At 41.7% G+C, this 13,675-nt stretch overlaps 1 protein-coding gene and 1 long non-coding RNA gene across 6 annotated transcripts in view; one reads left to right on the top strand and one right to left on the bottom strand.

Annotated features, from left to right (window-relative positions):
- LOC144694402 (uncharacterized) overlaps nt 1-6,610 on the bottom strand; it is a 1,120,079-nt gene extending 1,113,469 nt beyond the window's left edge. The window contains exon 1 of the long non-coding RNA XR_013579743.1: nt 6,579-6,610. This is a non-coding gene — a long non-coding RNA (uncharacterized LOC144694402). The remainder of the gene's footprint in view (nt 1-6,578) is intronic.
- Nucleotides 4,112-13,675, top strand: part of acsl5 (acyl-CoA synthetase long chain family member 5) — a 58,232-nt gene continuing 48,668 nt past the window's right edge. Inside the window, exons 1-2 of one of the 5 annotated variants that reach the window (XM_078564748.1) lie at nt 4,146-4,306; nt 7,576-7,640. In XM_078564748.1, coding sequence (XP_078420874.1) covers nt 7,599-7,640 — 42 coding nt within the window. In that variant the 5' untranslated portion in view covers nt 4,146-4,306; nt 7,576-7,598. Of the gene's footprint in view, nt 4,377-7,575; nt 7,649-13,675 lie in introns of those variants that run through there. The other 4 variants (XM_078564752.1, XM_078564749.1, XM_078564751.1 and 1 more) reach the window with 4 other exon arrangements.

Raw genomic sequence — 13,675 nt, 5'->3', positions numbered from 1 at the left:
GGCACAAATCAGGAGTGTGATGGAATACTCCCCATTTGCCTGGATGGGTATAGCTCCCACATCGCTCAAGGAGCTTGACACTTCCAGGACAAAGCAGCCCACTTGATTGGCACCACATCCACAAACATTCACTCCTTCCATCACTGACGCACAGTAGTAGCAGTGCGTGCTATCTACGAGATGCACTGCAGGAATTCACCAAGGTTCCTTAGACAGCACCTTCCAAACTTATGACCACTACCATTTAGAAGGACAAGGGCAGCAGGTAGATGGGAACACCACCACCTAGAAGTTCCCCTCCAAGTCACTTACCATCCTGACTTGGAAATATATCGCCATTCCTTCACTGTCGCTGGGTCAAAATCATGGAACTCCCTTCCTAACAGCACTGTTGGCGTTCCTACACCACATGGACTGCAGTGGTTCAAGAAGGCAGCCCACCACCACCTTCACAAGGGCAACTAGGGATGGGCAATAAATGCTGGCCCAGCCAGCGAACACCACACCCTGTGAATGAATTTAGGTGAGACCACACCTAGAGTATTGTGTACAGTTTTGGTCTCTTTACCTAAGGAAGGATATACTGGCCATAGAAGGAGTGTGGTGAAGGTTCACCAGACTGATTCCTGGGATGGTGGGATTGTCCTATGAAACGAGATTGAGAAGACTGGGCCTGTATTTTCTAGAGTTGAGAAGAATGAGAGGTGATCTCATTGAAGTGTACAAATTCCTCACAGGGCTCAACAGGGTAGATGCAGGAAGGATATTTCCCCTGGCTGTGGGGTCTAGAACTAGGGTCTCAAAATAAGGGTAGGCCATTTAGGACTGAGATGAAGAGGAATTACTTCAGTCAGAGGATGATGAATCGTTGGAATTCTCTAACCCGGAGGGCTGTGGAGGCTCAGGCATTGAGTATGTTCAAGACAGAAAAAGGGATAGGAGATAGTGTGGGAAAATGACATTGAGGTAGAAGATCAATCATGATCTAGTTGAATGGCGGAGTAGGCTCGAGGGGCTGAATGGCCTACTCCTGCTCCTATTTCCAATGTTCCCATGTTCCTAATTCTTCAACCAAAGTTAAACGGTGAAACAACCCTTGCATGTAAATATGAGAAAGGTTTACTACTTCAAATTTACCAGTCTGATTTGTTTTCAACAATTTGATTGGCTATTTGTAATTCATTATTCTGCTCTTTTTCCAAAACAGCAGAGGCTTTGGGAATGGTTTACACTATGATTAAACAAAAAGTCAAATTCAGAATCCAAAATGAATAAGAATCTATCAAGCTCCAGCCAATTTTCCAAATCCTGAAGGATGGCAAGCTTTGGACACTTGATTTGAATGTATTTGATTGCTTAATTATATAGGAAGCACAAAAAGAATCCTCACATCTATTTACAAGTGGGATGCAATTTGACCTATCCCACTAAAAGTATTTCTGCCATCAGGTCAGAGTACAGGGTGGGGGAGAAATTCCTCCCATTCATAACAAAAAACCAGCATGACTACAAATTGCATATTAACTGATTGTCTGCATCCATATTCTCTGGCAATCTGCATCCAATATCTCAACAGCCTGATTCTGTGACATTCTACATCTGACTCCACCTAATGATGCATCTACATCCATATTAATACACCATATATATGAAGCAATCCTCCCCATTTCCTGGGCGAGAATTTCTTGCAGCCTAGTAATGAGTGCATATGCTTATTTTCCAGTATTGTAGTGAGGCCTGAGTCACTGCTCTGTTATCATTCCTAAGGCTGCAGTAATTTCTATCTTGAAACCAGGAAAGGCATTTTAGTATTCTCTGAGCAGTTATTATTGATTTATCATTCATGGGCCCCCCTCCCATCAATGATTGAATATGACGGTGTAGGAATATGGCACTGATTCTGTGGCTGGGCATACATGAATTTTTGTGCTGTGCCCATCAGTTTGAGATAAAAGCTAAGTAACTATTTATTCCATACCTGGGAGGAAGGTTGGATTTTCAGTAGATAGTTTATAGCTATTTTCATCTATTGTAAAGATATTCAGTTTTACTCTTTAAGATAGTCATTAAACAAAAGAAAGTTAGGGTAATTTTTTTTTGAGTGGAGGGGGAGGGTCTATGTGTGAGCTCGCCTGTTGAAATAACCCATTAAAGTCCAAAATTAAAAGTGGTCTTTGAGTTCCAAAGGTTCACTTAAAGCAATCTTGCTGTAATTATCAGTGATGTGGTTTCAAACTTCAGAAGTTCTGGGAGATCAGATTTCCTGTGATAACAATATCGAAAAGCAAGGTTGCTTGACCTTACATAATGCTGTGATAAAATTCCACACAACTGTTTTTTTTTCTAATTGAAGCGTTTTTTTTAAAGAAAAGTAAAAATTGCATTTATATAGCACCTTTCATAACCGCAGGACATCCCAAAGCACCTTTTGGCCAATGATTTGTTTTTGAAGCGTAGTCACTGTTGTCATGTGAGAAACAAGGGCATCAACAGCAAAATCCCACAGACAGCAATGAAATAAACAATCAGATCATCCGTTTTTGAGGTGTTGGGGGATAAATATTGGCCAGAACACTAGGAAGAACTCCCTACTCCTCTTATTTGTCTTTACTTGAAAGGCTGGGGCATGATCCGACCCCATCAGTAACCAGCTCACTGTTGATCTCTGTTAGTCATCCTTTTTGCAATGTGGATGTATCAGCCTGTAAGCAAGTGTAATTAAGTCCAAATCAGGCCACTTCAGGGCCGACGGGGTCAGTGATGCCTTCTGGGCAACCCGAAATAACTAGGTGGAGCTTATCAGGACAAATTGTTCAGTTTTAACAGTGAAATGCCCCAACCAGAGGCATTTCCAGAGAATACAGGTCATTGCACTTAGGTCAGAGGTGGCCCACCAAAAACAGACACCAATGAGATTAAAATAATGAGGAAGGAAGAATAGATAAATCAGGGAGTATTGATAAGTGACATAGAGTTTAGGTTTTTTTTAAAAAGATGTAAACTGTAGGAAGAATGGAAAATTGAGTTAATGAGTGGCACAGTTTTAAAGTTCTGTAAGAAATGAGCTATGATATGAGATAATGGGTAATTCCATGATCCCTGCTCCCAGTAAGACCCATGATCGCAGGAAATGTGGATCAGAGAAAGAGCTACAACCCTGCAGAATCTATTAAAGCATTTGGATCACCTTTGACTTCATAATTGGCTTTTTCAACAATAGTTATAAAGTACTTTGGTCTACCATTTCTTTCTCTAAACCTTTTTCTTCATTCATTCATGGGATGTGGGCGTTGCTGGCTAGGCCATGTGGTGAACTGCTGCAGTCCCTGTGGTACACCCACAGTGCTGTTAGGGAGGGAGTTCCGGGATTTTGACCCACGACAGAGAAGGGATGGCGAAGGAATGGCAATTCAACAGTCCTGCTTACAAGGCTTTCAGATGAGCTAGAGAGGGAGAGAATTTCAACTATGAGATAAGATTGGATAGAGTGGTGTTGTTTTCATTGGAATAGAGGAGGCTGAAGGGAGATTTAATTGAGGTGTATAAAATTATCAGGGGCCCATATACAATGGATATGATGGAGCAGAGAAGTCACTAACCAAGGGTTAGTGAAGTAATTGGTAGAAGGATTTGAGTGGAGTGAAGGAAAAATGTTTCCACCCAGAGGGCGGTGGGATCTGGGACTTACTGCCAGAAAGAATGGTAGAGACAGAAACCCTTAGCACATTCAATAAATACTTGGATGTGCATTTGAAGTGCGCACAAGGTTGTGGACCGAGAGCTGGAAACTGGGTTAGGGTGAATCGTTCTTTTTCGATCAGCATAGGCATGATGGGCCAAATGGTCTCCTCCACACCATAAATATCTATAATTCCATGTTTCATGATGATATCACTAGATCTATATATACTTCACTAATTTAATTCAAGAAAGAACATCATAATTGCAATGAATGTGTCCTAAATGTTTCTATTAACTTGGATTGATTTAGGACCGACACTGAAATCAAGCCTGATTGAAAGAGTTAAAGATGAAAAAAAACTGAATTGTTGTTACTACTAACAGAATTGTTTGAGCTAAGTGAACCTTGGAACTCATCTCAGGAGAGGTTCAAAGATTACCTGGGTGCAGTATCAAATGTTGGCTACTAGCCATGTATTGCAGGAGTGAAATTCCAGTATGGAAAAGTGTGTCTTGAGCAAGTGCTGTGTTAGCAGTAAGTCACTGTATGTATATATACATATATAAACTTTAAACCCTGACTAGTGCTTGGATTACCAGTCACAAAGCGCCTCCAGCAATAAAGGTAGGATGTTCAGCCTCACTGTTTGTGTTCCATTATTTCAACTCACAGTTGTTAACTGTTGAATTAATAGGTATGTAAAATTGCTTCCTTCCTTGTTGGTACAGCATAATATATCTAATCTTATGTAAAAAATACTTTAATTCTAATATTTTGTTTCCATTACTTACGGTAAATGGACAACAAGCCAGAAGAATTTAAAACATTATCTTCCGCTCTTTCCTCATCAGTTCTTTGCACAGATTTATTTAACTCACTAATACATATCATTGATAAATAAATATCTTGCTTAATTTTTTTCTAAGGGAGTTTTTATTCCTGTAACCGTAGCAACTCAGTTCAAACAAATCTAGATTCTTTGTTTTAGCTTTTGAATTAATTTATAAAATTGGAATGATGCTGACTTTTACACACAATCATCTTTAATGCTGAAATCCATTCATAACAGCAACCATCAGCAGTCATGTCAAATATTTTTCTATGGCACTGTTATTGCTGGGGCTGGAGAGCCAGCATTAATTTCATTCATCATACAGATTCATGAAGCAAATACAGTACTGTATTCCAGTGATTAAACGTAGTGATTTCTGAACATAATTAGCAATGCTAACGCCTGAGAAAATGACTTGACAGATGCATTGAAAGAATAATACCAGTGTAACTGCTGAGATTGCTTCTTGTAGCAACTATAATTAGTCTGCGTCGCAAGCAAACTATGCTCACCAGATTAAATTAGTTTGTTCTTCCATTAACTATTTTTCCATCCCAAATTAATTTCACCAAATTAATCCAGCGAAGTAAGATATGTCACAGCATTAATCTTTCTATTGTCTGACAGGTACTTGTACACATTTAAAAGACAACTGTTCTAATTGTTAGTAAATGTATTACTTCTTACCACAACTATGCTACTAGTTTTAGTTTACAGTGCAGATTTATTCTGTACAATGTGTTGAGCTATAAAACATCCTCTATATCAATACATTTGTATTAAACTCTTAGAGCGCTGTAGGTACATTAAACTGGTGTCTAGGTTACTTCATACTTATTGCTAACAAGATACAACTATCGGAGCTTTAATTTAGTTGCTCATTGGCTGTGATGGTTTGTCAGCATTTACAGAACAAATCTTTCATTCCTTGAAGACATCTCTGTCTATGTTCTGCCTCGGTAATACAGCAGCTGGTTTGCAATGAGTTTGAAAGCTGACGTTTAATCTGCATATCTTGCAATCTTAAACTATGAGAATGAAACTGTATTAATTTGTCGAGAAACCTAGGTGAATGAGCAAGGCCCTTGGGCAGAACTTCACCCAAGTTTGAAAGGAGCAAGGAAGAGAATAGATCAGAGTAGTGACTACTTGATGTCAAGCTGGAGTTAAAAAAATTGAAAACAAAAGCAAAATACTAAAATAAAAACAGAAAATGCTGCAAATACTCAGTAGGTCTAGCAGCATCCGTGGCAAGAAAAACAAAGTGAATATTTTAGGTCTGTGACCTTTCATCAGAACTTAAATGTTGGGCTGAATCTTTCGTTCTTGGTGGGCGTCTCGCTCGCTGCCTGAAAAAGCAGCGAGTCATCCACGCTGACTCTGAAGAGGAAGGCCTACCATATCTTCTGCCCATCAGGCAGCTAAGTGGACAGCGGCGGGCCTTCCTCCAGACTGAGAACCCCAGAAGGCAACTTCTTGCCCTCCAAGAGCTGCCAGCCAATCAGAGGCCAGCAGCTCTTGCACTCGGCAGTACATCTGAGGAGGCTGTGGCTGCTGCCGGAACAGCACCCCTCCCAGACTCCAAGGAAAAAAGTAAGTGCTGCTAGGACAGCAGATGGGGAATCGTGGTAAGAGGGTGCCATGGGGATTGGCAGCAAGGGCAGGGGGCTGGCTGTTGGTCGCTCTCCCATGCCCCATGTCCATGCACAGATTAGTGCAGATGGAGGGACTATTCCCCAACCCTCAGCTGACATGCAGCCCACACAGTTTATCAGTAATTCAGGCTATATGTTGGCAGGCCTGCCTGGAGCTGGGAGGATTGCAATGGAAGAGGGAAGAGGCCTTAAAGTGGTTGTTAATTGGCCACTTAAGGGACTCAAGTAGAGGCAGGGTAGGCAGGTCGACCATGGGCCTTCCCACCCAGAGTTTACTTCCAGTGGAGACAGAAAGGCATCAAACATCGGTCCTGATGCCAACCCACCCAATCCTCAGGCTCGCCTGCCTCCTTCTTCACCTCCTGTGAGGGCAGAAGATTCCGGCCATTAAGCCTGTTTTTCTCCCCACAGATGCTGCCTGACCTGTTGAGTATTTCCAGCATTTACTGTTTTTAATGTTTATAAAAATGGAGTCTGTAGAATGAAGGAAAGCCTGAGAGAGATACCAAAGTTTATCTGAAGAACTGGAAGAAATAGGATTTTCAATGCCTTACTGAAAGGTATGGAAGTTGGGTTGTTGTGGAATACCAAAAAGACACTCAACACAGAGTTGACCGTAGTTAGATTCAGCAGCAGTTCTTTATTTAGTACAAGTGTGCACACATGTGAAATGCTCTTTCAAAATGTGTTAAAAGGCAATTCGAAGTTACACAGCTTTTGTTGGTAATATATACCATCATTGGGATAACTCATCATTAACTCACAATGTTCTTATCTTGTATGTCTAATTGTTACATCCTTAATTACAACATAAACATGAAATGACCTGTCCATCATCTCCACAGTTCCAGAGGAATTTGTAAAACAATCTTGGAATGACCTGACCTTTAGCAAAATAATGTTCACAGTTTATTTCAAAACATAAACTTTGCTTATCTTATCCTGAGGTCAAACTATTAGCTTATCACAGTACAACTCATAGACCGTTCATCAACTTATTTTATTCTGACCCAAAGGTCATATTTGTTTAGCTTTATTGTGGACTGACCCATAGTCTAGTCATTCAATGTCATATTCATTCTAGTTTTTTTTTACTGCAAACACTTAAAATCTATATCCACAACTTGGCCAAGCCTTGGAAATCCCATGTTGTGTCCTGATATGCCACTTCAGTCCTTTTGGCCCTTGACTACTAATCCCCAAGATGGCCAACTAATGCTAAACTCCTTGCCTGGTCACTGCTGGCCACCAGTATATGAGAGGTAATTCTGATCCAAGGATGAATCTCCACCCTAATACCTTAGTCCCAAATCACCAGCCACCACGGTACATCCTATAGTTGGGTTTTCACATCCTTTTCCAGTCGCTTGATTTCCTGTTTTAATCCTTGCTTCCTTGCTGCCCAGGCCTCCTTCCACAATTCCAATAGATGTTCCAGCAGCTTTGGGATTCGCTTCCCCTCAGGAAGCAGGTATCTCAGTAAGTCCTCCTTTAAATCATTGGCTATATCCACCCATTCCTTATGAGGAGGTCAGATGTGGGTTATTGCTGAATGTCCAATTGTTGATGGAGCCCAGGGGTGGAAGCAGAAACTGAGTTAATCGCTAGGCAGCGGACGTTACCATACTGGTATTGAGGCTCATTGGTGGTTAAGCAATATTCTCCTTTTCCCCAAAAAAGTCACTTGTGGGAGTTGTGTACAGGCCCCCTAACAGTAACCACATGGTAGGGCTCAGCATAAAGGAAGAAATAATTGGTGCATGTCAGAAAGACCCGGTGATAATCATGGGAGATTTTAATTTATATATACACTGGAAAAGTCAGATAGGCAAAGAATTACAGAATGAGGCTGGGGAACTAATAATGGAGAACCAGGAAATGGCAGAGGAGTTGAATAAATACTTTGCTTCAGTCTTCAGGGTAGAAGACACTAATAGCATTCCAATACTAAATAAACAAGGGGCAAAAGAGGGGGAGCAAATAAATACAATAGCAATCACTAGAGAAAAAGCCCTAGGGAAACTAATGGGGCTAAAGTCCGATAAGTCCCCTGGACCTGATGCGTTGCATCCTACGATATTAAAGGAAGTAACTACAGAGATAGTGGATGCACTGGTAGAAATCTCCCAAGAATCCTTAGGTTCTGGAGAAGTCTTAGAGGATTGGTAAACTGCCAATTGTAACACCCTTATTCAAAAAGGGAGGGAGACAAAAACCAGGTAGCTATAGGCCAGTTAGTTTAACATCTGTCATTGGGAAAATGTTAGAGTCTATTATAAAGGATGTAATAGCAGAGCATTTAGAATTACATGATATAATCAAGCAGAATCAGCATGGCTTCATGAAGGGAAAATCATGCCTGAAAAATTTATTAGAATTCTTTGAGGAGGTAGGATAGATAAAGGGGAACCAGTAGATGTAATATATTTGGATTTCTAAAAGGCATTCGATAAGGTACCGCACATAAGGCTACTTAATAAGATAACAGCCTATGGTGTTGGGGGTAATACATTAGCATGGTTAGAGGATTGGCTAACTAATAGCAGACAGCGAGTTGGGATAAGGGGGGCATTTTCAGGATGGAAACCTGTAACTAGTGGAGTGCCACAGAGATCAGTGCTGGGGCGTCAATTATTCACAATATATATTAATGACTTGGATGAGGGAAGTGAATGTACTATCATCATTTTTGTGGATGACACAAAAATAGGTGGGAAGGCAATTGGAGAGGATGACACAAGGAGTCTACAGAGGGATATAGACAGGTTAAGTGAATGCGCAAAAAAAGTGGGAGATGGGATATAATGTGGGAAAATGTGAGGTTTTGCGCTTTGGCAGGAAGAATAGAGGAGCTGAATATTATGTAAACGGAGAAAGACTGCAGAAAGCTGCAGCACAGATGGATTTGGGAGTCCTTGTGCATGAATCCCAAACAGCTAACATACAAGCTCAACAGGTAATAGGGAAGGCAAATAGAATGTTGACCTTTATTTCAAAGGGAATGAAGTATAAAAATAGGGAAGTCTTGCTAAAACTAAGCAAGGCACTAGTTAGACCACACCTAGGGCTGTATCGTCTAGTCGGCGAGTGGGGGAGGAACGGGGCCTGCTCGCCAATGTGCAAAATGATGCGGGGTGATGTCGGGCGTGCATCCCGCCGTCATGGCACGTCATTCAGACTTTCAGTTCAGCGGGCATGCACCCGAGTCGGCTGCGCGCCCGCCAATCTGCAACGGCCTATTAAGGCCATTGACAAAGTAGCTGAAGTCATTAATGGACCTGCCCATCCAACCTTAAGGTTGGTGGGCAAGCTGGGAGCCCTGGCGGGCTTCTGAAAAAGCATGAAACCTCATCCACGGGCGGGATGAGGTTTCATGAGGATTTAAAAATCTCACAATATTTTAAAATAAAAGTTATGGACATGTCCTTACTCAGGGAAATTTTTTCTCAGCTTTATTTAAAGTTTAAAATGTGAGCCGATCTCCCTGAGGCAGCACTTTGCCTCAAGGAGATCTGTGCACTCTTCCACGTGCATGTGCAAAAGAGCGCACTCCCGCAGAGGGAATCCCCCCACCCTTCTTCTCCCCCCCCCCCCACCCCCCCACCTGCAGAGGGAGCGCACAGCGCTTCCTGGTGAACGTCACACTGGGCAGGCTTTAATTGGCCCGCCCATGTAAAATAATGGCGTGCCCCCAGCTGGGGGCGTCAATCGGAAGCCCCCTCGCACCCGCTCCTGCAACTCCCCCCCACCTAGGGTTGATCACTAGGTTGATGCTAGGTATGGAGGGATTTTCTTATGGGTAGAGGTTGAGTAGGTTGGTCCTGGACTCATTGGAGTTTAGAAGAATGAGAGGCGACTTGATTGAAAAATATAAGATTCTTAGGGGGCTTGACAGAATAGATGCTGATAGGTTGTTTCCCCTTGTGGGACAGCCTAGGACCAGAGGGCATAATCTCAGAATAAGGGGTCACCCATTTAAGACAGGGATGAGGAAGAATTTCTTCTCTCCGAGGGTAGTTAATTTGTGGAATTCTTTACCACAGAGGGCTGTAGAAGCTGGGTTGTTAAATATATTCAAGGCAGAGATAGACAGATTTTTAATCAGTAAGGGAATCAAGGGTTATGAGGAAAAGGCAGGAAAGTGGAGTTGAGGATTATCAGATCTGCCATGATCTCATTGAATGGCAGAGCAGACTCGATGGGCAGAATGGCCTACTTCTGCTCCTACGTCTTGTGGCCTTATAGATAGCCTGGATGAGAGGTACATTGAATGTTTTCGGGATAGTTTCTTAGAACAGCATGTTCTGAAGCCAACCAGAGAGCAGGCTATATTAGACCTGGTATTCTGCAATGAGATGGGAGTAATTAATGATCTCATAGTGAAGGCGCCCCTAGGTAGCAACAGCCATAAAATGATTAAATTTTACATTCAGTTTGAGGGAGAGAGGAGTTGGTCTGAGGCTAAGTTTTTAAACTTAAATAAGGGCAATTACGAGGGCATGAAAGCTGAGCTGGCTAAAGTGAATTGGCAAATTAGGTTAAGGGATATATCAATAGAGATGCAGTGGCTAATATTTAAAGTGATATTTCAGAATGCACATAATGGATACATTCCAACGAATAAGAAAATGTCCAAGGGATGGACACACCATCTGTGGTTAACTAGAAAGGTAAAAGGTAGTATCAAACTTAAAGAAAAAACATATAGTTGTGCAAAGATAGGTGGAAGGCCAGAAGATTGGACAGAATATAAGGAACAGCAAAGAATGACTAAAAGACTAATAAGGAGGGAAAAATTAGGGCATGAAAGAAAGATAGCCAGAAATATAAAAACAGATGGTAAGAGATTTTATAACTATTTAAAAAAGAGTTAACAAAGTGAGCGTTGGTCCTATAGAAAATGAGCCTGAAGAATTGATAATAGAAAACAAGGAGATGGCAGATGAATTGAACAGGTATTTTGCACCAGTCTCCACTATAAGGGATACAAGTAACATCCCAGAAGCAGCTATAAACCAGGAAATGGAAGTGGAAAAGGAAGTCAGAAAAATTAGAGTCACCAGAGAAGTGGCACTAAGTAAATTGTTGGAGCTGCGGGTTGACAAGAACCCAGGTCCTGATGGACTTCATCCTAGTGTCTTAAAAGAAGTGTCTGGTGAGATAGTTGAAGCTTTGGTTTTAATTTTCCAAAGCTCCCTAGATTCGGGGAAGGCCCCATTAGATTGAAAGATAGCAAATGTAACTCGATTATTCAAAAAGGGAGGGAGACAGGAAGAGGGAAACTACAGGCCAGTTAGCTTAACATCTGTCATAGGGAAAATGTTAGAAACTATTACTAAAGAAGTTATAGCAGGGCACTTGAATAAGCTCAAGGTCATCAGGCAGAATCAACATGGTTTTGTGAAAGGGAAATCGTGTTTAACTAACTTATTGGAGTTCTTTGAGGAAATAACATGTTCTGCGGATAAAGGGGAACCGGTGAATGTACTGTACTTAAATTCCATGGTACAGTGGGTAACATATTGGCATGGATAGAAGATTGGCTGGCTAACAGGAAGCAGACGGTAGGCATAAATGGGTCTTTTTCAGGTTGGCAAGATGTAACGAGTGGGTGTGCTGGAGCCTCAACCATTTACAATTTATATAAATGATTTGGATGAAGGGATTGAAGGGATAGTTGTCAAATTTGATGATGACACAAAGATAGGGAAGTAAGTTGTGAAGGGGACATAAGGAGGCTACAAACACATTTTGATAAGTTAAGTGAGTGGGCAAAGATCTGGCAGACGGAGTATAATTTGGGAAAATGTGAAATTGTCCATTTTGGCAGGAAGAATAAAAGAGAAGCATATTATCTAAATGGTGAGAGATTGCAGAGCTCTGAGATGCAGAGGGATCTGGGTGTTCTAGTGCATAAATCACAAAAGGCATGCAAGTACAGCAAGTAATTAGGAAAGCTAATAGAATGTTATCATTTATTGCGAGGGGAATTGAATACAAAAGTAGGGAGGTTTTGCTTCAATTTTACAGGGCACTATTGAGGCCACATTTGGAATACTGTATACAGTACTGGTCACCTTATTTAACGAAAGATGTAAATGCATTGGAAGCAGTTCAGAGAAGGTTTACTAGACTAATACCTGGAATGGGTGGGTTGTCTTATGGGGAAAGGTTGGATAGACTAGGCTTGTATCCACTGGAGTTTAGAAGAGTAAGAGGTGACTTGATTGAAACAAATAAGATCCTGGGGGGTCTTGACAGGGTAGATGTGGAGAGGATGTGTCCTCTTGTAGAAGAATCTAGAACAAGGGGTCACTGTTTAAAAATAAGGGGTCCCCCATTTAAAACAGAGATGAGGCAAAATGTTTTCACTCAGAGGGTCGTGAGTCTTTGGAACTCTCTTCCTGAAAAGGTGGTGGAAGCAGAGTCTTTGAATATATTTAAGGTATAGGTGGATGGATTCTTGGTAAGCAAGGGGGTGATAGGTTATCGGCAGTAGGTGGGATGCAGATTACTATCAGATCAGCCATGATCTTATTAAATTGCGGGGCAGGCTTGAGGGGCTGAATGGCCTAATCCTGCTCCTTGTTCATATCTTCGTATGTTTTCTACAGTAGGCCTTCTGCGTTGGTTCTTGGCGGGCGCTAGAAATTTCAGGGGTGCAGTTTAAGGTGTTGTTAAAACCATATGTAGCTCTTGTCCCCATCCCTACGGGTTGTGAGCAGACAACATTATTCCCTTTGTCCCTACGCCCAACCAGCGAGATTCCCACAAAGAGAGCTCCTCTCTGAGTTGCATATTTGGATGCAGGGTAGTACTTTAACCAATTGCCATCTCTTCTGATCCCGATATTTTCTACTTCGTAGTGGGGCTTGGATCCGCCTTCCTGTAAATTAGGTATGGCCAGGAGCATTCCTACTAATTGCAAGTGTGCAGTGACACAGTGTTTGGCTGTCAGGCACACTCATACCAGTCATCTCAGGATACATAATTCCCACAGGAATCCCATAGCGCAAGTCCATTCTGGGGTCCCAGGTGGATTTTGGGGCACAGTAAGGGCTCCCTAGTGGTTGTAGTCATGGTCCCAGCAGTTGACATTACTGGGGTCGTGTGGGTGGTCATGGTTGTGGGAGGATCTGCAACTTGGCCAAGCTTGGATTATCCCATGATGCATCCTGATATGCCACTTCAAGGTCAAGGTGCAGAGATTTAGCTGCAAAACAAGCGGAAGTTGTATGTAGTAAAGGTGTGTAATCTGAAGGAAATATCAGTAATGAATATATAATACAGTCAACAGTAGAAAAAAGTACTATGTATAGAAGATAAATTGAAAAGGTAGCTAATATGGAGAGGGAAAGAGAACAGTTGATTTTTGTATCTGAAGAAAGATTTAAAGACCCATCTTGATCTAACAATAGCACCATACATGTCTACATAACAGCACAATTTTTTGCATAGGATGGTATTTTAAGGTCAAAGGTTTAAACATGGCACAGTTTCCAGACA

The sequence above is a fragment of the Cetorhinus maximus genome, chromosome 20 (assembly GCF_964194155.1).
Source record: "Cetorhinus maximus chromosome 20, sCetMax3.hap1.1, whole genome shotgun sequence".
Lineage (NCBI taxonomy): Eukaryota > Metazoa > Chordata > Chondrichthyes > Lamniformes > Cetorhinidae > Cetorhinus > Cetorhinus maximus.
This window is presented reverse-complemented; position numbering and strand designations above follow the sequence as displayed.